Source organism: Garra rufa, chromosome 1 (assembly GCF_049309525.1).
Source record: "Garra rufa chromosome 1, GarRuf1.0, whole genome shotgun sequence".
NCBI lineage: Eukaryota > Metazoa > Chordata > Actinopteri > Cypriniformes > Cyprinidae > Garra > Garra rufa.
In genome coordinates this window covers 38719858-38746468 of record NC_133361.1, presented here as the reverse complement: position 1 = coordinate 38746468, position 26611 = coordinate 38719858, and the positions used below count along the sequence as shown (strand labels likewise).

The 26611-nt window shown below is 37.1% G+C and overlaps 1 protein-coding gene across 1 annotated transcript in view; it reads right to left on the bottom strand.

Annotated features, from left to right (window-relative positions):
- Positions 1 to 26611, bottom strand: part of rarab (retinoic acid receptor, alpha b) — a 171003-nt gene that overhangs the window by 95441 nt on the left and 48951 nt on the right. Inside the window, exon 3 of the mRNA XM_073839960.1 lies at positions 13541 to 14214. Within this exon, the coding sequence (XP_073696061.1) occupies positions 13541 to 13709 (169 nt within the window). The 5' untranslated portion in view covers positions 13710 to 14214. The remainder of the gene's footprint in view (positions 1 to 13540; positions 14215 to 26611) is intronic.

The following is a 26611-nucleotide window of genomic DNA, read 5'->3' as shown; positions in this document are numbered from 1 at the left end:
CACTGGCAAGGTGGAGAAACAGCTTATGAAAGCTGTACAGGAATAAACATTTTTAAATAAATTTGATAACAGAGCTACTGCAAGCGATTTTTAATGCTGAAAATCCATTTATTCTTTGCTGAAACTACCGCGTCTTTATGGAGAGCGCATGTCATGGCTGCTTAGCAACGGCAGACGCCACTGGAGCTCAAACTACAGAGCGGTTTGGCAAAGACTTTGGGTTTGGAAAGAAAGAGAAGGCGGCGCTTCAGCGTTTTCCACGCGTTTTTAGGCGCGACATGTGAACGGCCCCTAAAACAGATTCACCGCGATGACGACCTCTGAAGTGAGATATAAGATTGTTAAAACTTAACGGCTTTTTACCTCGTCTCAGAATCCTTGCTAAACATGTGTTGCAAATAGCAGTAGCATTGTCCTCCTCTGTCACCGTGAAAAACTTCCAGACCTGCGAAGGCGATGATGACGACACAGATGATGACGTATTAAACGCGTCAAAGTCCGAGAGTCACTGCAGTTTACAGCTGCAGTCACTTGCACTCGGAAAGCAGATGAACCTCAGATAAACCAGACTGATTGATTGATTTACCAGCAAGAGTACTTTATCGGATCGGGTTTCATTTATTTATCGGAGCAATAAAAATGACGTAATTTTTACCCAAATCGGTCGATAATGTATCTGTCCGATAAATATCGTGCATCCCTAGCATATTAGAATAATTTTTTAATCATGTGACACTAAAGACTGGAGTAATGATGCTGAAAATTTAGCTTTGATTACAGGAATAAATTACATTTTAAAAAGTATTAAAAACACTTTTGACCAGTAGTGTATCTGCCAATATTTACCTATGTTTTTATAAAACTACTGATTGGGTCAAACCGATGGCTGCAGCTCGAATGCCTGAAATGAATGCGCTGAGCAGTAAAGCCAGGTGCAAGTAAACAACATCAGCATGCATCAAATCAGACTGCTGAAAAAAATGACAGCCATGCTCGTCTCAGACATGAGAGAACTCTGACAGTGTGATTGTCATGAGATCGCTCCATTGCTCCAGGCATCTAGAGAAGGGTGGCCATGTTAGACACACGGAAATGAGCAGTGACAATTCTTCCGGCTTCAAAGGTACTCGCCCTGCCATTTCCTTACCCAGGCATCTGAAACATAGGTGCATTTGACAACAGTTTTTCCCAAAACATACCCTACAGCATTTTTTTTAACCTTTTTCACAATTATAGATATAGCTCACACAAAAATTACAATTCTGTTATTAATTACTCACCCTCATGTCGCTGATAACCATTCATCTTCAGAACACAAATTAAGATATTTTTGCTGAAATCCAAAAGCTTTCTGACCCTGCATAGACAGCAATGCAACTACTATGTTTAAGGCCTAGAAAGGTAGTAGGGACATTGATAAAATAGTCCATGTGGCATCAGCGGTTCAACCGTAATGTTATGAAGCTACAAGAATACTTTTTGAGTGCAAAGAAAACAAAAAAAACTACTTTTTTTTAACAATTTCTTCTCTTCCATGTCAAACGTTTACAAGAGTGCAATGACACATGCTAAATCGAACCAGCATTTCTGATTTGAGCACCAAATCTCGATATGTCCTAACCACTATGCCACAACACTGACCTCTATAGATCAACTTAAAATGTTTGGTCTGCTTCATACTTCCATTCTGCATTTGAGCAATTTATCAAAATTAATGCAAATTACTACTCGTGTCTAATTATTCCAATCGCTGCCATAAGCAGCTGAAGTGTGATTAAACATCCTAACCTACATATGAATGAACTAGTGACATGGTGGCCCTGGTTGGAGGTTTAGGAGACATAAATATCACCCTGACAAGCCCTCAGGCTGAACGCCCAGCCCAGGCGCGTCCCAGGCGGAGGCTGCCAGAAGCAGATCCATCATCCACACGGGCAACACAGAGCAAAAAAAATCCACTGTGACGAGAAGTAGAAACAGCAGGCTTGACAAACAACGGTGGTCTGCTCCTCATTGAGAGGAGACGGGAATCCTAAAGACATCCTAAAGCTAAACGACACAGGCAGCCAGTGTCAGAGCAGACAGGCAGTATTTTCACACTTCCAGGAGCCTGAGAGAAACCAGGGACCCTTTGACAGACCCATCTCCTCACACACACAACGGTGAGTGAACGACTGTAGCATGACATCTATCAAAATGTGTTCTAGACAGCTGCTGTAGGACAGGCAGCTCTTGTATCGGCAACGGACTGCAAGCCACCAGTCTGGTGAGCATCACAGAGCAGTGCCAAACGTGGCAGGACAAGTGGATTTCAGAGTTTGGATATGTTCGGGCACAAGGTCAAAGATCACGCGGGAATATTCTGTGTAATGGACATAATAGTAATACATAACATGATTTCTCCAATAAGAGAAGGTCTTTGATCATCAATTTTCACAAAATGATCAATATTGACATAATTTTGACAGAAATCAATAATCCAATTATCTTGTCCATGTTATGACTCATGATTGCTATATACAGTTGAAGTCAAAAATTTACATACACCTTGCAGAATCTGCAAAATGTTAATTATTTTACTAGGGGATCATACAAAATGCATGTTATTTTTTTTATTTAGTACTGACCTGAATAAGATATTTCACATAAGAGACGTTTCCATATAGTCCACAAGAGAAAATAATAGTTGAATTTATAAAAATGACCCTGTTCAAAAGTTTACATACACTTGATTCTTAATACTGTGTTGTTCCCTAAATGATCCACAGCCGTGTTTTTTTTTTGTTTAGTGATAGTTGTTCATGAGTCCCTTGTTTGTCCTGAATAGTTACATTGCCTGCTTTTCTTTAGAAAAATCCTTCAGGTCCCTTAAATTCTTTGGTTTTTCAGCATTTTTGTGTATTTGTACCCTTTCCAACAATGGCTGTATGATTTTGGGATCCATCTTTTCACACTGATGACAACTCAGGGACTCATATGCAACTATTACAGAAGGTTCAAACACTCACTGATGCTTTAGAAGGAAACACAATGCATTAAGAGCCAGCGAGTGAAAACTTTTTGAATTTGAAGATCAGGGTGAATAACTTATTTTGTCTTCTGGGAAACATGCAAGTATATTCTGTAGCTTTTGAAGGGCAGCACTAAATGAAAAAAAATATGATATCTAGGCAAAATAAGAAAAATCTACACATCTTTATTCTGTTAGAAAGTTTACACCCCTAGCTCTTAATGCATTGTGTTTCCTTCTGGAGCGAGCATCAGTGAACATTTTAACCTTCTGTAATAGTTGCATACGAGTCCCTCAGTTGTCCTCAGTGTGAAAAGATGGATCTCAAAATCATACATTCATTGTTGGAAAGGGTTCAAATACAGAAAAATGCTGGAAAACCAAATAATTTGTGGGACCTGAAAGATTTTTCTGAAGAATAGCAGGCAGTTTAACTGTTCAGGACAAACAAGGGACTCATGAACAACTATCACTAAATTAATAAAAAAAAGCACAGCTGTGGATCATTCAGGTTACAACACAGTATTAAGAATCAAATATTATTAATATATTAATAATAATTATTATTTATTATTTTCTCTTGTGGACTGTAAACGTCTTATGTGAAATATCTTATTCAGGTCAGTACTAAATAAAATAAAATAAAAACATTTTGTATGATTCGTCTTATTTTGGCAATTTAAATGTACATTTATATAATAATTTACATTTTGTAGATTATGCAAGGTGTATGTAAACTTTTGACTTCAACTGTAGCTGATACTATAAATCAATACTACTTTGTAAAAAAAAAAAAAAAAAAGTTTGTACGTGAACTGAATGTCTGATGCACATGCACACAAAATTGAACCCCCTTACAAAAGAAGAAAGCTGCCATGTTTACAACTGTGACAATGAGCACATAACAGGATCAACTAAATGCTAGATTTTTAAAAGTATGTCAAATACATAAAGTTTGCAACATAGACTCTTTAAAATACATCCAAGAGTTTTACACATGGGTCTTGTTATTGTGGCAACATTTCCACACCCCTAAAAACTAAACAAAATGTGACTGGTTGCTTTACCTGTCAGTCATATGGCCTCTTAAGCGGTCCTTGGCCATTCAAAGCGACCAAGGTTCCCAGACCTTCTGCCGTCAGTCTGAAGGTCTGCCTGTGCGAGACTATATTATATTCAGTTTGAAATCTGTAATAGAAAAATATACGCAGTAATCATTTGAAGAAAGTTTTCTGTGCGCCTGGTTAGATAGTCCTTGAAAAACTCTGGTTGAAAAATAGCACTTAGTGAAATAAAACCAATGGATTAGAATGCTTTGTTTGGTTAATACAAAGGAGTTTGTGTGAGTGGTCTGAAACACACTTTACTGTCTATTTCAGCTTAACATTAATAAAGGTCGTTGTACTTTTTTTTTTTTTTTTAAACAAACCCAATGAACTCAAACTAACTAACTCTCACATGCACAGCTCTGGTATCTCATGTGAGCACACTAACTCATTTATGTGACCCTGGAACACAAAACCAGCCATAAGGGTCTATATTTTAAAATTGAGATTTCTGAAAGCTGAATAAATAGCCTTTCCTTTAATGTATGGTGTATTAAGGTACAACAAAATTTAGCCGAGATACAACTATTTGAAAATCTGGAATCTGAAGGTGCAAAAAAATCTAAATATTGAGAAAATCCGCTTTAAATTTGTCCAAATGAAGATCTTAGCATTGCATATTACTAATCAGAACTTAAGTTTTGATAAATTTACGGTAGGAAATTTACAAAATATCTTCATTTTGACCCATACTATGTATTTTTGACTATTGCTACAAATATGCCCATGCTACTTAAGAGTAGTTTTGTGGTCCAGGGTCACATATCTAACATGTGCTCCTAAATTATTGGCCAAAAAGTATCCACTTCCAAAAAAAAAAAAAAAAATCCCCTTCCAGGAGCAACAAAGGCATTGATCCAGAATGTTCTACTTAGGGAAATTATGTTAAGCTTACTTACAGTGCTGTAAGCTTTTAGTGATGATATAAACCAAGATATAAGTGCATTCAACGCTTAGAGGGCGTCATGATTTTCTGTTCCTTTAGTCATGCGTTTAAAAAATGAAAATGATTCAACACAGCACAGCCACACTAGAAGGCTAAAGGTCACCTAAACATTGAAGGAAATAAAGTAGTATAAAAAGACACTCGTGTCACATTAGTTAACTCATGCTACTGCTGCTGTTGCTTACGAAAAGCCAATGAGACACAGCAGCAACAACACATCAAAAATTTATAAACCGAACCAAGGAGAGTCGTCTTCATTTCCCTACAGAATAGAGCATAGTTGCCGCCGTGCTTTGAATATTTCTGCACTTTCTCTTTCTGCAGGGACCCTGGAGGGAAGCAGGCAACGGTTGTTGGTAGCTGATGCTAACCACTTTGTGGCATTAAACTGCGTTCTATATTTAACTCAAGTGGCGCTTAGAGGGGCTGGTGGCAGAACTGAAGTTTGAATCCGAGGAAATGGAGCTATCAAGGATTAAGGCTATACTAAAAAAAACACAGCAGCCCAAATTTGTTAAAAGATGTCTGGAGGATGCAGCAGACCACATCGCCTGGCAGGTCTGATCAAGTTAACACTTCATTAGCCTGCTCTAGCCTCGCTACCACTGCTGGAGACTGAGAAGCTGAGCACACAGTGTGACAGCAGAAATTAGCAGACATATCTTAACATCAAGTGTAATTTATTGAGACCTTCATGTATCAGTATCTTAAAGGGATAGTTCACCCAAAAATGAAAATTCTGTCATTAATTACTCACACTCATATCATTCCAAACCTGTAAGACCTTCGTTCATCTTCAGAACATTAAGATATTTTTGATTAAATCTGAGAGCTTTCTGACCCTGCATAGACAGCAAGAGCAACTGACACGTTCAAGGCCCAGAAAGATAGTAAGGACATCATTAAAATAGTCCATGGGACATCAGTGGTTCAACCGTAATGTTATAAAGCTATGAGAATACTTTTTGTGCGCAAAGAAAACAAAAATAACAACTTCATTCAACAATTTCTTTTCTTCCCTGTCAGTTTTTGACACTTTTTCATTAGAGTACCACAACATTTATGCTTTTATTAATAAAACAAACAAACAAATGTGACCCTGGACCACAAAACCAGTCATAAGGGTAGAATTTTTGAATGTGAGATTTATACATCATCTGAAAGCTGAATAAAATAAGCTTTCCTTTGATGTATGGTTTGTGTTATATGGCAATATTTGGCTGAGATAGAACTATTTGAAAAACTGGAATCCTAGGGTGCAAAAAAAAAAAATCTAAATACTGAGAAAATCGCCTTTGAAGTTGTCCAAATGAAGATATTAGCAATGCATACTACTAATAAAAAATTAAGTTTTGATTAGTGGTGGGCCGTTATCGGCGTTAACGTGCTGCGTTAACGTGAGACTCTTATCGTGCGATAAAAAAAATATCGCCGTTAATCTATTCTCAAATTTGGGTTGGGAGCTGGGTCTAAACTACGCAAGCTATGATGACTTTCACCTTGATAGTTTAACGCGGATGTATACCGAAGACTATAGAATATGGTCGTGTGTTTACGTCTCCTCCGCCAAAACACAGACGGGATCACGTCGTCCTCCATTCATAAAAACCGAATCTACTATAGCGAAATGCCACGTAAATTCGTAGTTTTTTGGATTCATAAATCAAATGTTGGTCTGTCACTTAATTCAAATCGCGATATGGACTAGTGTCTGTGAAAACTGAAATGCAAAAAGACCGTTTTAATATGAATCCGATATGTTCCGTTTGCCTAGTTGTATGTATGCATTGCGGAGACGAGCTTTTACTACACGCATACTGAAACACACGTGACGCTCCCGGTAATTTTTGGCATTTGCATCTCACATGAACAGATAAACTCAATCTCCCAAACTGCTGTGAGTGTCACTTTTACCGTTTCATTTGAGAAAACTAGCATCATATCATACTGTATACACAGAAACTTCATGGCAACCTGTCAAAATAAAAGCACGGTGTAACATGAACGTAGAAGTAGTGGAAACGTAGGGGAAACACTGGCTACCATAGATATACATACGTAGATGTATATTTTTATCACACTGTACAACAATAATACTGTTTTTTTTATTACAGTAAGGGCTAAATTTAGGGTTGGGTAGGTGTTGACGTTAAAAAAAACACAATCTAATAGGTAGAAAAAATAATTTCATTGTTAGTTAGTTAGTAAACAGTACATCTTATTGAACATAATTTATTTTCATCAACAAATTATCATAGAACAGCTTTATGAGCTTTATGATCCATTCTCAAAGACTTACTTTTAGTCATTATTTGGGTAGCACACATATTCTGAATGCCTTCAGCAGAATTCAAATTAGCCATTTTAATCTAGATTAATCTAGATTAATTCCAAGATTTAATCTAGATTAATCTAGATTAAAAAAATTAATCTATGCCCACCCCTAGTTTTGATATATATTTGTAGGAAAAATCAATAATTTTGACCCATAGAATGTATTGTTGGCTATTGCTGCTTAAGACTGGTTTTGTGGTCCAGAGTCACAAAGAAGTAAATACATGTGTTTGACATTTGTCAACTACCCACAACTAACCACACAATTCTAGATCTGTTACATGGGTGATAAAGAAACTTGCTAATATTACATTTATACATACACAACTGCACAAATACTGCATGTTGTCTCTTAATAAATGAGGTCCTACAAACTTCTTTTTTGTTTTTGTATGATTTTGTTAACTTTTAGATGAAGTATGCCATCTTCACACTGCAGGACACTTCTGGAAATGTCACATGCATTTTGGAAGCACAGTTTTTGCAGTGCAGTACGCTGAATTGCAAAATACATCATTTTCTAGTGGGCTAGACACAAACTGAATTCAAAACGAGCTGAGTCATTTATGTCATACCTCACTCACACTTTGAGAAATCTGGTCACTTGCTTTTTTAGGTGTACAAATCCTGTGAGAGCTGAGTAATTTATAACTGCAGTGTCGAGACTAATAAACTTTGTACATACATGAGCATCAGACTTCGATTCACTTTCAGACTTAAGACGCCCACCTTTCATCTTCCTTTCTAGAAACCGCACTGAAAAAAAAAAAAAAAATTCACATCCTAACTAAGATGCCTAAATCGGAGGTGGAAGTCTGCTAGTTCTGCATAACTCCAGCGAGCCTGAATCTAATCACCGTACCTTCCAGCTGCTTGAATTCTGTGCCTGGCAGTTGACACATCATTACAGCACAGCAAGTGACAAGAAGCACCCTGGGGATTCCTTCTAGCGGCTGTTTAAGTCAAGTTAGGAGAGCTCGACAATAACAGGCACCTCCGCATCCATCCATATTCCATATCCCACCTCCTGCGGAAGATGATAAATAAATGCTCCGCACACCATCGATCCGCATTCTCTCATTTGGACCTCATGCAAATACAGCGCCCGAAGCCAAACCAGCAAAGTTATTTGGGTTTCACAGCGATACAGTCTCCCTGACTAATAGGTTTACCAGAGGTAATCCCATGCAAACTTTTGCATCATCCTCTGGAAGCAAAATAATAACATTCCCACAACACCCCCCAACCCCCTTTTTCTCACATGGGGCGCCAAATTTTTGCTGCGCGCCTTTTCTCGCTTGACACTGTGCGGAGTCTTTCCGCAAGTCAGCAGGGGGTGTGTAATAATTAGCCCCCGAGAGCGTCAGAGGGTTGTTTGTCATATAGCACTATGCAGAGAGGCACATTAGTAGCTGCGGGCCCAGGAGGGAGCTGCCACTGACTGACTGCAAAAGCCTCCCTGCCGATGGCGGTTGGCGGCAGCCACTGCATCAGTAGCTGACTCAAGATGCGCTCCCACCCACCGAGTCAAAACATTATGTACTGTCATTTCAAGTGTGCAAAGTGGACGGGAATGTCTCCACAGATCACCGAACAACACGACAGCTCTTCCTCTCGGCAGGGTTGATTGGAAAGGTACGTCTGGAGATAAGACTAGAAATCGCTGTACAGCATAATTTACTCGTTATAGTCTTGCTTGGCAGAATATTAATATTTATGTTGTAATTCTGATGATTTTGCATGCAATAACCTAAGCAGCATAGTAAACATTGTGATGATTTGAATGCACATATTGTTTGGCCACTAAATTTTCAAACTGGTCGTGCAACAATATATTTTAATAGCATCTCATTAATCTATAACAGAATCTCGTTAATAGCAACAGACATTTTTAAAGGGGTCATCTGATGCCCATTTTCGACAAGTTGCTGTGATTCTTTAGGTTCTTCATGAAATGACTGCAACATACTTTGAATAAAATTCCTAAGTAGTCATGTAAAACAACACTTTTTACCTTGCCAAAAACAGCTCTGTTCACAGTGACCCATTTCGGTGCATGTCTCTTTAAATGATAATGAGCTACTGCTCACTCCACCCACTAGAAAAAAAACAAATCTAAAAAAACTGATGTTGCAAGAAAATTAAGACTCTTATGTTAACTTTTACATTCAAATACAAAACACCTGCATTGCTTACAAGACACTGCTGTCGCTAAAGCTGCTCGAGCGCGGAGAAAATGGCGGATATTGTACAACTGGCTGAGTACTGCTCAGAAAATCAAACGTCTTGATAACTGAGACTGTTTTTGGGGTTAAAATAAAGGAGCGACTGGATTTTTATCATTGGAGGGTGGTTGTGTCCACACACTACTAAGAAAAAGTTAATTTTGCATCCCCTTTAAAATGAATAAATTGATTCAGAGTTTGATTTAGTGATTTACATCATTATTGCCCTTTTCTTTAATAGCAGTAGCAACAATGTGGTAAGAGTTTGGTTCATTTCCGTGAATCAGTTCAAAGTGTCATTTTTAATTTGGGTATTTGCGTCATTACTCCAATTGGCTGTTTTCAATCAAGTTTTGGCATGGCTTGTCTTGCTTACACAGACAGTTCCTGCCTCAAATTCGCACTATTGGTTGAGCCAGTGTTACTTTGGGCTGGTTGGGATACGTTAACTGATGTTTTGAAAGCACCACAAACCCACAATGTTTAATTTTTTTCTGTGGGAATGACCTGTGAATGGCTTACTTAAGTTTGACATGAATATCAAAATGCATCTCTAATATTGTCAAGATTATGAAAGATATTAAGGCAATTTTTGGGATATACTTCCCAGCTATAAGGCTATGAGGAACCCATGCTTTCTCATGTTTCATTTAGCAATCATCAAGTACTCGCATGCAAATATTCAAGCGCAAACAGACCCGAGCAAACACACACAGGTCTAGTTCACATAAGGACGTTCATAACCCCCAGGCACTGTGGGCAGCATGGCATCTCGGTTTTGCCCAGGAACATTCCGGTGGTTTTTGCACCTCAAAGTGCAAAACAGGCCAAACAACAGATAGCAGAGATAACCTGAATAAACCAATGAGATCTGACACATCAAGGCCTTATGAAACAGCAGGATCATGTGCATGGGCTGTAATCAAATTCAATGCGTGTTAGCGGAGAAGAGCCTAAAGTTGAGTGAAAAAACATGTGTCAGATCACAAGCACCAATGAACCAAAACTTCAGAAAGATTTTAAATAGTCAGTCACTCTAACATATTGATTCAAAGTGTATTTCATACATATATTCACACGCAAGCTTTGCTGAAATAGGTTTTCAAAAGATATGAAGAGACAAATTTCAAAGTTATAAAGCTGGACTCTCTCCAACGAAACAGGTTTTTAAAATGGCCCCATAGTGGTTGTTCAAAAATTAAAGCTGCGCTTTAACAGTATTTAATCAGCGGTCTCCTAAGGCATAATATGGTCAGTGGGTGATCTGTAAAGTACACACAGAAATAGCAGTCACCATATCGTCAAGAACAGATTTATGAAACTTAATTAAACTGTATAAAGCATATGTAAAAGACCAATCACAGCTAATACTAACCCTCTGCTTCTTAGGTAAAGCTCAATCTTAAAGGGACAGTTCACCCAAAAATAAAATTATGTCATTATACAGAATATTTCATTTGATAGCTGTGTAATCACCTATTCAGCAAATAATTTGTTTCTACAAAAACATTACTTTTTTCAACATTGATAATAATAAGAAATATTTCTTGAGCAGCAAGTCAGTATTAGAATGATTTCTGAAGGATCATGTGACACTGAAGTATTGAAGCTTGTGTCCGCCACTGAATAAAACATTTAAAAAGGTAATTGTGAGGTTATCTCACAATTCTGACTCAGAATTGCGAGTTTACATCTCAGAATTGTGAGATATATAAACTCACAATTGCAAGATATAAAGTCAGAATTGCAAAATATAAACTCACAATTCTGGGTTATAAAGTCAGAATTGCGAGTTATAATGCCAAAGATATAAACTCACAATTCTGATTGTTTTGCTCAAAATTACATGATATTAAAGGTTGTATCAGCGATTTCAAGCCTGAAACATAAAGTGTCAAATTCAGCTGACCTTTCTTCACGATCCGCTCGCTGGCTGCCCCATAAATTGGCTGTAAAAAAAATGCGTCTCTGTGGTCAGCCTAGGGTCCGAGATATGCCAAAAAAACAATTGGTGCTACCAAAGATTCCACAGATTTCCCTGCACCAGTACGAAAGTCTACAACACCAACCCCCTGACGGTGATTGGTTGGAACACTGTTTGTTTTTCTGTGAAATCGTTGGTAGCACCGATTGTTTTTTTGGCATATCTCGGACCCTAGGCTGACCACAGAGACGCGTTTTTTTTTACAGCCAATTTATGGGGCAGGCAGCGAGCGGATCGTGAAGAAAGGTCAGCTGAATTTGACACTTTATTTTTCAGCCTAGAATCGCTGATACAACCTTTAACTGGCAATTGCAGGTTATAAAGTCGGAATTGCAAGATATAAATTCACAATTCTGAGGAATTCTGACTTTTTTTCTCAAAATTGCGAGTTCACATTTCAGAGTTGTGAGATATAAACTGGCAATAACGGTTTAAAAAGCCAGAATTGTGAGATATAAACTCATTTATATCACACTTCTGACTTTATATCTTGTAGTTGTGAATTTTTATCTCACAAATTCTTTTTTTCTCAGAATTGTGAGATATAAACTCACAATTGCGAGTTATAAAGCAATTTTGAGATATAAAGGCAGAATTGTGAGATATAAACTCACAATTCTGATTGTTTTACTCAGAATTGTGTCATATAAACTGGCAATTGCGGTTTATAAAGTCAGAATTGTGGGATACAAACTCGTTTATATCTTGCAATTCTGACTTTATTTCTTGCAGTTGCGACTTTTTATCTCACAATTCTGACTTATTTTCTCAGAATTGTGAGATTTAAACTCACAAATACAAGATATAAGTCAAAATTTTGAGATATAAACTCACAATTGCAGATTCTAAAGCCAGAATTGTGGGATATAAAATCACAATTCTGATATTTTTCGCAGAATTGTGTGATATAAACTTGCAATTGCGGGTTATAAAGTCAGAATTGCTCACAATTCTGAGAAAAAAAAAAGGTTTTATCTTGCAATTCTAATTTTGTATCTTGCAGTTGTGACTTTTTTCTCACAATTGCGAGTTTATATCTTGCAATTCTGACTTTATAACACACAACTGCAAGTTATTACGTCAGAATTGTGAGATATAAACTCACAATATAAACTGAAAATATCAGAACCAAACTTTACAACTCGCAATTTGCGAGAAGTCAGAATTGTGAGTTTATATCCTACAATTCTGACTTTATAACTCGCAATTGCGAGTTTGTATAACACAATTCTGAGAAAAATGTAAACTTGAAATTGCAAGAAAAAAAATCTGAATTGTAAGATAAAAAGTCATTACTGAGAAAAAAAAATCTGAATTTCGAGTTTTTATCTGGCAATTCTGACTTTGTAACTCACAGTTCTGAGAAAAAAAGTCAGAACTGCAAGATGTAAACTTGCAATTGCGAGAAAAAAAAAGTCAAAATTATGACATAAAAAGTCACAAAGTGGTGCAAACAGCTTCATTACTAAAGACTGCAGTTATGACCGCTGAAAATTCAGCTTAAACGTTACAGAAATAAAATACATTTCAAAATATATTAAAATAGAAAACATCAAATAAATGCAGCCTGGGTGAACAAACTTTTTTCAAAGTTATTTTAAAAATTGAATTGACTCTAAAGTTAAAATTGGCCTCCATTCTATGAACTCTAGTATGAAGAAATCAAACAATTATTAAAAAAAAGAAAAAATGGTATCATTTTTATTTTTGGATGAACTCTTTTAAGGTTTAACTATCCTGTGCCGTCTTGCATGATTAGCCTCAGGTAACAGGTGTTTATTTAGCACGTACTTCTTGTACTTTTCTCAATATCATATTCTGCCAGCATAATTTTTTCTAGAGCACCATGCACCATTCTTTAAATGCATCAATGCCTGAATGCATAGGCTGATAGTAAGACGCAGAAGTTACACACTGGAAAAGAAGGGTACTCACTTGCAGGAGATGGAGTGCTGTATCCACTGACAGGAAGTCCTGGAAGCGCCGGAGGAGAGAGCCCTCCTAGCATATGAGGAAAGAAGTAAGGATAGTGCGGCATAGGGAAGCCCGCTAAAGGGGTGCCCAGACCTCCGGGGCTGGGGCAGGGGTTGCCGTTTCCAGACATGGCACGCTCAGATACAGCACTGAGTCCCAAACCTCTGTGCAGGCTATCCGTGATGCAAGATGGCTACTTTCCCATCATGAGCTACTTTTGGTAATCCAACTAGGAGAGCTTTGTCTGCGATTGTCTTTGTGGGCGCTTGCTATTGTGGCTGTAGAACAGAAGCAGGTTAATGATTGGTGATCCAGGGTGCGTGTGAGGGGTTATGACGCCATCCGATCACAGTGTACCGCTCACAGGTGTACCGCTCTTTGTTTTGGTGTTACGTAACCCTCTGGATGCAATCCCAAAGTTCTCTTGGAATAAAAATGTGTTGAGGCAGTATATTCCAGCACTGCTTAATGGGGCCGTTACTCTTCAAAAGGGCCTGATCTCACTCCAACTCGCCGGGTTTCAGGAGGACGGACTGGGGCGATGTGACGCAAGAGGAAATGAGAAGCAGTGCTCCGGAGGTGACAAACTGCTCTCGGGTCAAACCTGTCAAAGCGAGTCAGCCCAACACGGTGACCTAGGGAAAGAAAAAAAAAGTGGAAAGGAACAAAGGAGAGGACATTGTTTAGTTGTCAGATGTGTTTTCGTTTGCATGCATTTCAAGTAAACTTTTTCTTTTTACCTTTATTTTTATTGCATAGTCTACTTTGTCCATTTAATTTCATGATGCTGTCATTATATCATAAATGCATTTCCAAATAGTTGACCCAACAATGAAAATCCTGTCATTAATTACTCACCCTCATGTCATCCCGAACCTGTAAGACCTTCATCTTCAGAACACAAATTAAGATATTTTTGACAAAAATAACGACTTATCGAAGCATCACAGCATAATTTGTGTCTTAAAACACAAATCAAGATATTTTTGACAAAAATAACGACTTATCGAAGCATCAAAGGAAGGGTAGAAATTGTTGAAAAAAGTATTTCATAGATTCAGAGCATTACGGTTGAACCACTGACATCACATGGACTATTTTATTGATGTCCTTACTACCTTTTTGGGCCTTGAATGTGGTAGTTGCGTTGCTGTCTATGCAGGAGCGGAAAGTTCTTGAATTTCATCAAAAATATCTTTATTTGTGTTCTGAAGATGAACGAAGGTCTTACAGGTTTGGAATGACATTATAATTAATGACAGAATTTAGATTTTTGGTTCAGCTGCCCTTTAAATTCCTGATAAGTGCATGATGTGGATTAAAATTGGTCTCAGTCTTCATTCCTAAATGAAGACTGAGACAAGTATAACATAAAAAAGAAAAAAGAAAAAAATCTGCACTACCAAGAAGCAGTACAGTGCCTATAGAAACCCCATCATACCCCTTTGAAATAATTTGTCATACAGTCTGAAATCAAAACCCATTCCAAAAACCTTTTCCAGCTTTATTTAAAATGTTGGTCTTACAACATCAAACAAATGAAAGAAAAAACTCAACAGTTCTGCAAATTAATAATAAAAAAAAAAAAAAAAACTAGAATAACAGGGTTGGAAAAGTCATCAGTCCCTTGATTTAATACTTTGTCTTTTTGGATATGTCTGTACTAGCTTTGCACACCTTGATTGGGGAATATTTGCCCATTCTTCCTTGCAGAATTGCTCAAGTTCAATCAAATTTTGTGGTGAGCGGATCCACAGATCCATCCACAGATTTTCGATTGGATTTAAGTCAGGGCTCATTCACCGCAGTGTTAAAAGGTGAATGACCTGCCCATCTTCAGCTGTCTAGCAAAGGGATGCAGGTTTCCCTCAAGAATTTGGATGTACTTGGCAGCATCCATTTTCCCTTAAATCCTGACCAATCGCCCAGTCCCAGCTGAAGATATAATATATAATGCTGCCACCACCATGCTTCACAGTAGGTATGGTGTGTTTTGAGTGGTGTGCTGTGTTAGCTTTTTCGCCAAACAGAGTGCTTGAAGTTCAGTCCAAAAAGGTCAGACCATAGCACCTTTTGCCAGAAGGTATCAGACTCTTCCAAATGTGTTTTTGCATAGCACAAACAAGAAAGGCTTCTTTCATGCCACCTTGCCATACAGCCCAGCTTTGTGTAAAACTTGGGAGATAGTTGTCAGACAGAACAGACCCAGCCATAAAGCCTTGTAGGTCCTTCAAAGTTGCCTTTGGCCTCCTGGGAGCTTCTCTTATCAAAGTCCTCCTGGCTCTGTCATCCACATTGGATGGACGGCCTGATCTAGGCAATGTGCTGATGGTGCCATACGCTTTTCACTTCTTAATAATGCTCTGAACAGTACTTTGAGGGATAGCTAAAGCCTTTGAAATGTTTTTGTAGACTTCTCCTAACTTTCTATAACTTTATTCCGGAGGTCTTTTGAAAGCACTTTCCCAGCCATTGTAAATTCTTTGCCGTACCATGCACTACTAACAGTGGAATCTTCAAGAAACAGCTTGTTTTATACTGAAGTATACTGAAGTAATCAACACCACTACTATTGATGTCAGGTGGGGCAATTAGCCTAGATTAGTTTAATCTAGAAGTTGATTGCTTGCAGCTGAAAAAATTTCCAATGGTATAGGGGGTTGATCACTTTACCAACCCAAGCATTTCACTGATTAACTTTTATAAAATTAATTAATTATTAATTAATAAAAATTATATTTTTACTTTAATGATGAGGGTTATAATGTGTACATGCAGCTCAAAAAAAGTTAGACTTTTGATCAATTTAATGCAACCTTGCTAAGAAAAAAAAAAACAGCTTTTCTTGATTGTACAATTGCTCCTACAATTGCTCTTGTTCTAAAATCGGCTGAAAATATCAACCATGTTTGATATACTCTGGCTGGATGAAATCATAGTCGAAAGCTAAAAAGTCTGTGACCATCATACACTACATGATTTTCAATGGAATCTGTCAACTTAAATCTCTGACCTTTGGCAACTTCTCCGCACTGTGAATCAGCAGAAAATCGGGGCAAAAACCGCGTAGTGCATTCCAGGGTTAAATCTCCACAGAAAGTGTGAAAAAAATACTTATTGGCCAACCTGCTTTCTAGATATCATTATCAGTACTAGCCATTGACAAACCTATAACCTATATTTAAGCAATAAGGTACGAGAGGCCGTGCTGTATCGTGAATAAATCACGGCTGAAGGGCGTTGTGCAACCCCTTCAGCCGTGATTTATTCAAAATACAGCACGGCCTCAAGTACCTTATTGCTTTTATAAAACGGTTACCACACAATAAAAATATTAAAATCAAAAATATATATTAATTTATATATATTAGGTTGTACGTTTTCATAAAGTAAAATCATTAACCGCCTTCCGCTGTAAAAAGTAGTCCCTAACTGCTAAAGCTTTGTTTACGTTGCTAAGGGTGGTTGCTAAGGAGGTTCAATGATACACAGAACGTTGAGTGAAGCGGTCGTAGCCGTGCTGTATCATGAATACGACACAGCTGCTGACCAATCAGAATTGAGGAATGGAACTAACCGTTTTATAATTAAGCAATAAGGTACGAGAGGCCGTGCTGTATCATGAATAAATCACGGCTGAAGGGCGTTGTTAGGCACGACGCGAAGCGGAGTGCCTGCAACCCCTTCAGCCGTGATTTATTCATGATACAGCACGGCCTCAAGTACCTTATTGCTTTTATAAAACGGTTACCACACAATAAAAATATTAAAATCAAAAATATATATTAATTTATGTATATTAAGTTGTACGTTTTCATAAAGTAAAATCATTAACTGCCTTCCGCTGTAAAAAGTAGTCCCTAACTGCTGCAGCTGTGTTTACGTTGCTAAGGGTGGTTGCTAAGGGGGTTCAATGATACACAAAACCGTTGAGTGAAGCGGTCATAGCAGTGCCGTATCATGAATACGACACAGCTGCTGACCAATCAGAATTGAGGAATGGAACTAACCGTTTTATAATATACAGTATCATACACCACAGACCACGCTCAGATTAGATACAATGATTTCTGAACTCTGGTCTTAATAACCATAGGAATGCATGTGTTCACTGACAGACATGTGGAACATCACAATACATCTATCATACCTCAGACTGTGTGTAAATAAACTGAGAAATTAGAGAAAGAACGAGGCAAAGACTGCAATTTTAACACTCAGGGCCTGTTCTTGAGCACTGAACCCGGCTTGACAGCGTGGGAAAATGCTGCCAAGGTCTTCCCCAGTGAGCTTGTTAACTGTAGAGTTCCCTCAGGAACACGGAGCAGGATCTTCACACAGACCGTCTGTCAGAAACCCTCATTAACACTATCTATCTGGGCATAACCTGGAAATGCGAGAGCACGAACTGTGAGGCGGAGGAGGAAAAACACTGTTTGAAGAACCAGTGATGAGCACAAAAACTGTCTGTCTGTAATCAGTCCGTCTGTCTGCGAGCCTGTCGTGCTTTTTCACCATCCCAAGCGTCTATCTATCCTTAGCTTCCCAGTCCATTTGTATTACCGTATCTTGCGTCTTTCTGCTCGACTCTACCCATCCGTTCTCCAGACTACACAACAGATACGAAATACCGCACAAATAAATCTAATTCAAATATCCTTCCATATGGAATATGGATTATGAATCTCCCCGAAGGCATGCAGAGCATCACGAGAGTACCGCTCAAAAGGGGAACGAGAAACGGAGAGAAAATGTAGAAAAAGACGGCAGCAAGAGGGAGAGATCAAAGCCGAAAAAGAGCAAGTGAAGACACCTTATTGTGCTGCACACGGCTCTCGAATCTCACTCATACATTATTAAACGCCGTACTAAGTAGGTTAAACCCCACTGGTCCCCTTTACATAGCAATGAACTCACTAATTCAAACTAATTCAATGCCAGAGAAAGTGTGAGAACGTGTGATAAAGAGAGATTAGAGGACTGTATGGGTGTGAAAGACAGACTGACAGGAATAAAGGAACCAAGAATGGAAAAAGAGAGAAAAGAGCAGCTACACATTTGTGTGAAATGTTTCCGTAAGACGGTTAAATCTGTTTTAAGCACTAGATGTTAGACTTATAACAAAGAAACAAGTACATTTTGCTTTTAGTCCATGTCTGTTAGCTTTAAGGCTAATCTAAAAGCTAGCATTCTTCTACAAGCCAATCAAACTCATCTTTAGCAGATATAACCTTGTAAACTGTAAAACACACATTTTCTGGTATAAAAATTTATCAAAAAAATATTAATGACTCATTCCGCAAATGATGATAATTTAGCATCTGCTAAATCATCATATAAAATGCATGTTATTTTTTATCTAGTACTGACCTGAATAAGATCTTTCACATAAAAGACGTTTACTTATAGTCCACAAGAGAAAATAATAATTGAATTTATACCCTGTTCAAAAGTTTACATATGCTTGAATCTTAATACTGTGTTGTTACCTAAATGATCCACAGCTGTGTTTTTCTTTGTTGTTGTTGTTGTTGTTGTTGTTGTTGTTTAGTGAATCCCTTGTCCCTTGTTTGTTAAAGGGCTTACTGTTTTTCAGAAAAACCCTTCAGGTCCCACAAATTTGTTGGTTTTTCAGCATTTTTGTGTATTTGAACCCTTTCCAACAATGACTGTATGATTCTGAGATCCATCTTTTCACACTGAGGACAACTGAGGGACTCATATGCAACTATTACAAAAGGTTCAAATGCTCACTGATGCTCCAAATGGAAAAACTATGCATTAAGAGCTAGGGGTTGAAAACTTTTGAACGGAATGAGGATGTGTACATTTTTCTTATTTTGCATGAATATCATATTTTTCTATCATTTAGTACTGCCCTTCAGAGGCTACAGAAGACACTTGCTCCCCAGAAAACAAAATAAGTTGAATTTACCCTGATCTTCAAATTCAAGAAGTTTTCACCCCCTGGCTCTTAATGCATTTCCTTCTGAAGCATTAGTGAGCAATAAATTACAGTTTAAAATGTATTTAAATAGAAAACATTTTAAACTGTACTATTCTTTCACAAGATTACTTATGAATTCTTACTGATTCTTATAATTGGTAAAGTATATGTCATTACATCCTAATCAAACTAAATGTTTTAAGAGGAAATACATTAACACACTTTAGAAAGATGTGTTTGTAAAGAGATTTCACTGGATTTTTATGAAACTACACAGTCACAATATATTCATATGAGCAGCACACGTACATAACATAGTTATAGCCAAAACCCTTGTCAGCTTAGGTAAAGGGCATAATCGTAGGTGCTTATGATCACTATAGTGGATAAGGGACAGATACACACACAATCATATACACAAATAATCTGATAATGAAAGTAAGTGTGGGTGAAGGCACACTAGTTCCCATGCAAGTCACACACGCAAGACTTGAAGGTGATGCACAGCTCAGCAAAAACACTGACAAGCACACACTCAGACTGAGAAACTCATGTTTCATACCAAAACATCAGAAGTGCTGTCTCTTTACACACACGCTCACGCACATACTGTATATGCATGCCGCACAATAACAATTAAACATATTAGGTATAATTTGGTGTTGGCACTAAAAATCATGCCCGCTTGCAGAAAAGCCACCTCTCTCAACTATAAAACATATACAAATAAACTTAAATAAGGAGAATGAGCTGTTTTTTTAAATGATCGCAACCAGGTAATATGCATTTACGTGACAAAGGCATAGCTAGTTAGCAAACTGTAGGATGTAGTAACTATCGATAATGTAATGGAAATCGGACACATGCAACGCAAGCACAGATTGATGTACATTGACATAATTCATCACGCATGCTCTTCAAGCAATCTCATCTTATACATATTTTAACTTCAATATCTTAACCAGCACCCACATGATTTCTAATGCAGTTGTATGTGTGTGTGTTTATCTGAACACATGTAGGATGTATATCTGTTGAAATCTGCATGTTTGTGTACATGTACGCATATTAAAACATGCTGTTGGTTGTCTCTTTGAACATGGGGACTATTTTTGGGGGACAGAAATGGCATATCTTGAGGCAATGATGAGAATACAGAGACTGAGGCTGTGTGTGAGAGAACAGAAGATCTGGCAGACTGAGGGAAATGTGCAATAACAAAAGGTCAAGGTTCGTGGCCTAAGATTCAGGAACCTTGACCTTTGCTATTTCAGCATAACTGGGAGAGACACGTGGACCTACTTTAGGAGCTTACACACACACAGTGTTTCCCTTTCACTTTCCGTAGTTGCCTGTGGCATTGGTCCATGTCTCACATATTTGCACTAATGAATGACTTAAATGTCAGAGCCAGTAAAACAGTTTTGTAGCAGTGGTACAGACTGCAACTGTCAACAATATTTAATGTATATTATCATCCCAAACTACAACCCTGCAACAGAATCACCTATTAATACACTAAAAAAAAAAAATGCTACAGTAAAAACCTGTTAAAATGGTTAACGGTAAGCTCCCCTGCTATATATGGTGAAAAAATGTATTGGACATTGCATGTAATTTTATGGTAGTATACCGTTTTCGAAAGTGAAAAAACCTTAAAATTTACAGTGAATAACCGTAATTTACATTCTCAGAATTCCCAGCATTGCATTTTTAAAATATGTTTTTTTGGTTGAAATAACTGTTTCCTCTTAGTTTTTTCTTATCAGATTTGTACATTAGGGTTGTATGTTACATCTAATGTTGTTAAATTCATGTTTATTGCATTATTTCACTTTCATGTGTGTTACCATGATGGTGTTTAGTGTTTGCGTGAATGACACTGTGCACCTTCTACATATGTTAATGTTTAAAAACTGCTAGTGACAGGCTTTACTTCATCATGTGACTTTCTCATCACCACCTGCTTTTAGTGGATATCAGGGTATCACAAAGGTACAAAACAGATTTCAGTACTCCAATAGGTTGGTACATTAACATTATATCAGTTCATGAAATTACAGTATTTAAATGTAAATTTAAGCTAAAACCGCAAAACTTAAAACATTGCTACTGTATTTTTACTGTAAAATTCTGGCAACCACAGCTGCCGTTTTTTTTTTTACTGTAAATTTTACAGATTTCTTTTAGAGTGTATATATCCACTGCACACAGTAAAGCAGAACTTGAAAACATGTCCAAAATTCTCTATTAAAGAATTTCAAGTATTCAGTACATATTAGGGGTTGACCAATTATCGGTACTGATATTGAGCATTTTTAAAGTTATCGGTATCTGTCTTTTTCAAAACCGATTTGCTGATAAAATATTTTAAAATAATTTAAAGACTTTTTTTGTAATATCCCTTGTTATTCTTAATTTTGACATTAATTTTAATTTTTACACCAGACATATATATTGGTTCAAAATATCGGTTACCAGTCTAATTGATCTGTAATAATCAATATCGACATCAGCCCTGAAAAAAAAACACACATATCAGACAACCCCTAGTACATATACTGTGGTTCAAAAATTTGGGGTCAGTAAGATATTTTAATCTTTTTTGAAAGAAGACTCTATTTTATAAAAATACAAGAAAAACAGTAATATTGTGTAAGATTATTATTAATTTAAATTTTTATCAATATTGAAAACAGGTGTGCTGCTTAATATTTTTTGTGGAAACCTTGATTTTTTTTTTAAATTTTTTTTTCATTTCAATTTCTTTTTTCATTTCATTTAATTAATTTATCGGTATAGCCATAACTTAAAAATAATCAGCCACAACTTTAATATCAGTGCATCTGCAAAAGCAAATACAAATACAAAATTGTTATAGTCATCTCTTATTTTTCTAGGGTTTGAAAGTATCATTGATGACAAAAAAAATACTCAAACACACACTCACACAATAAAATACATCGTCTGGGCCGACTGCTTTAATGCTACAAACAAACCAAAACCACTGGGGAAGAAACCGCCCTTATAAAACACTCCCTAATCTGACCGACACTCCGCACACACATATAGATATGAAAACTCCCTCAGTACACGTATGCAGCCGAAAGGTACAGTCAGACACACAACTATGTGTGAGGGGAGGAATATTAGAGTGAAAGTGGCACTCTTTCCATGAGAAAACTCCTCTGGGGACACTTAAGTGTGTTGCAAGAAATGTCAGGCCAACAGCCCTTGGAAACGGACCACACATTACAGGGGAGTAAAAAAGTAAGAGGATCTGGCAAACTTTCAAAGAAAGAACAGGGTGTGTAAACAGACTGCAAGGCAAGCAGAGGGAAAAAATAAAGGGAACTGGCAACCATCCTGACAGATTTTAAGGAGTAAGTGGTTGCATTGAATCAGCCAATGGAAGTTTAGAGTAAAAATGACTCCTGAAGAATCTGGCCGCTGTCTAGACCACAAACGGAGGGGGTTTTGAATGCCGTCCCCTGGGACTTCCTGGACTTGGACTGCTGGACTCATTGATTAGCATTTGTTCAAGGCCAGAGGTCAATACATTGTACTTGGTATGGCCGTGTCTACAAGCACCACTCTCAGATAAAGTGCGCACACACAGAAAGAGAGAGAGAACCGTAAAACACAATTTCCTCTCTGAAATAGAAGGTTGTTTTTTGCTTCAATGTCTTTTTGTTAAAGATGTCTCTGTTCATTAGCATTAGCCATTAGAGAGCCATGAGAGAGAGAGAGAGAGAGAGAGAGAGAGAGAGGTGGGGGAGAAGGGGGGGGGGGCAGACAGAGAACGAGAGAGATGATGAAAGTCCATAGCCCAGTAATGGGCTCTATTTCCCCTTCCCCTCGTCCATTAAGACAGCCAAATGAAATGAAGGGAAATGAATTGAGACTGCAGACATGTGGTAAAGGAGACAAGTGGGAGAGAGGGAGGGTTCGAGAGGAGAGAGGGGTGGTAGTTTCAAAGGTCATTACTATAGGTATGAGATGAGCAGAGGTAATAAATCTACGCACTAAACGAGGACTATCACCTTTATGAGGGTGAGAGAGCTAAATGCACGTGTACGTCATGCATACAGAGCGCGCCAAGGGAGCGTTTCAATTAGACAGGAAGAAAGGCTTGATCTATAGATACACACATGATGGTTATTCACATGCATTTGCAGCCTGCATGCCAGAAGCAGCCCTATTCTTACAAAAACATGCGTTGCCATGATTTTTGTACACTTCCATGATGCTTATTTCATGTAAAAGGAATAGTTCACCCAAAAATGAAAATTCTGTATGAATTTCTCACTCTCATGTCGTTCCAACCCTGTAAGACCTTTGTTCATCCTTGAACACAAATTAAGATATTTTTGATGAAATCCGAGAGCTTTCTGACCCTGCATTCTGACCACATTCAAGGTCCAGAAAAGTAAGGAGATCATTAAAATGGTCCATGTGACATCAGTGCCTCAACCGTAATTTTATGAAGCTACAAGAAACAACTTTACTAACAACTTTATTCAACCATTCCTGTCACAGGGACTATGTTATTGATGTCCTTACTACCTTTCAAGGCCTTGAACGTGTCAGTTGCATTGCTGTCTATGCAGGGTCAGAAAGCTCTCGGATTTAATCAAAAATATCTTAATTTGTGTTCCAAAGATTAAAAAAAAAAATGTCTTACGGGTTTGAAACAACATAAGGTGAGCAATTAATGACAGAATTTAAATTTTTAGGTGAACTATCCCTTTAAAGCTGATAACCAATAACATGCAGATATTAAAAATTCTTTACTATGTTGTCTAAATAAGTAAATGAATAAAACAAAAACTAAAATTAATTATGTGAATTTAGGCATCACAACGTGCAATATGAAAAACAAAATCACAATAAAAATGAAATTAAATCCAATAACTGATAAAATACTGATAATATTGTGCATCACTTATGGTAATACTATGGTATTCTTTGAAGTACCGTATATATATTTTGGTATTAGTTTTACATAAAATGTAAAACTAACTAAAATGCTTATGTTATAGTCAATAACTGATCAAATGTAGATATTAAAATATATTATTTTGTCAAAAAAAAATAATAAAACAAAATAAACTTTGTTCCCTGTCTCACTACTGTCCTATCAATAAAATATATCTAATCCTATCAAATAATAATATCTATCCTGTCAAAAAAATTAAATCTTAAAAATTAAATCTTAAAAATTAAATTAAATTAAATGTGTGAATTTAGGCATCCCAACATTATAATATACAATAGATTTTTTTTCACATTTCCAGGTTTCTCAGCAGCGGAAGTTGTCATAGTAGGGTTAACTTCAAAAACAGTGAATGTCAGAGTACCACAAATATATATTTTTTGCATTCCTAACTTTTTTTTTTTTTTTAGAAAAACTGATAACGGCAGTCAAAAGAGAGAACAATGTCAAATTTACCATCTCTCCCATAGACGCTGCATTAAAAACACTCTCATATTAGCGTTAGCTTTTTTTTATTATTATTTAATGCAAGGGTGATATAATACAAAGTATAGTGTTATAAAAGCACACATATTTTGAAACACCTCATCAGTCTTGTAAAAAGGGTCCATACTAAAACTAAATAAAATAAAAACAATTTTAATAAAATTTTGCATTCCTTATGATAATACTATAATATTCCCATAAGAACCTTATAAATACTGCGGTATATATCATTTAATGGAAATTTGACATGGCATATTTAAAGCTGCAGTCCATAGCTTTTGGCGCGCTAGCAGCTAATAAATAGAACTGCATGAGTCTTGCAGAAGAACATTGTAGCCGGAGATACTTCTTTCTGTTTATGTCTATGACGCATTATGCAGATACTGGGCTACTCCGTCTAAAATAGTCAGAATATAAAAACTTCTTATAGGTGTACCCTAGTGATTCAGGATAAGCCAAAAACACGGTTTAGAAAATGCATTCATGATGTACCTCACTAAATTATGAACAGTTACAGACTGCAGCTTTAATCAACAAATGTTTCAGACAAAGGGTTCTAGAGACATAAGTTATGGCTGAATAAAAACCACATGGATACCAGGGAACAAGATGATGGAGCAGCATGTCACTCAAGTGGAACTCAAGAATTAACTCTACTTTTATGAAATAAAGCATCTACACACAAGCAGAAACACACACACACCTGGTATTTGAGAAAAGGTTACCGGCTGGATGGTGTGTGTGTTTTATCTGCGGGTGGTCAGTAAGATTAATAGCATCCATCAAAGATAAGAATGTGTCCCAAATTCCAAAGCTCCCGTTGTTATTTAACAGAGGAATAAAGATCTGCATATCTATGTCCTATAATGAAGACACAAACTTTAAACTGGTACAACTAATACTCGATTTCTGTTTAATGTTTAATGTGATTGCATGCTTCGAGAAAGGGTATATGGGTCCATTATATAAGACAGAGAGAAGTGATGGATTAGACAGGACAAAAACATACAAAAGGATGAAAGAAAAGAAAATACACAGCCTATAGCTCATCTCCAAAAACACACTGTAGAGTCAGATACGGCCTAATTATAGGTGTTTGTATAAATTAAAGGAAGTGAGAATGAAAGAGACTATATTTGTCTCTATACATGCTTAACTATATGGGTGAATGTGATTATATATAGACCATATAGATGTAAACTGAGGCTGTTTCTATGGTAACAAAAACTTTTGTCTTACACATCTCTTAGGCCTATTTTTCTGTGTTCTCCCACTTAGACTGTTTCCTAGAAACCCAAGGGTGTCCTCTTGTTACTAGGTGATCTTTTTTCAAAGGTCTTTCCATTTGTGTCCATCAAGAACAGTGTGTGTTGACATCTCTTTTTTGCTTTTCCCTTTCTTACAAAGTCAGCCATGGCACACATAATCCTATTACTGAGGGGCTTCAAAATCAGGCCACCAGGACACAGAAAATGAGAGAGAGTGAGCGAAACTGGCTACAAAGAGGCATGCTGAGCCCTTATTGCACACAGAATGAGGCAGAAACCAAATTCTTGACCTGGTGCCCTAACTACACAAATTATCACCTTCCTCATTTTGCAAA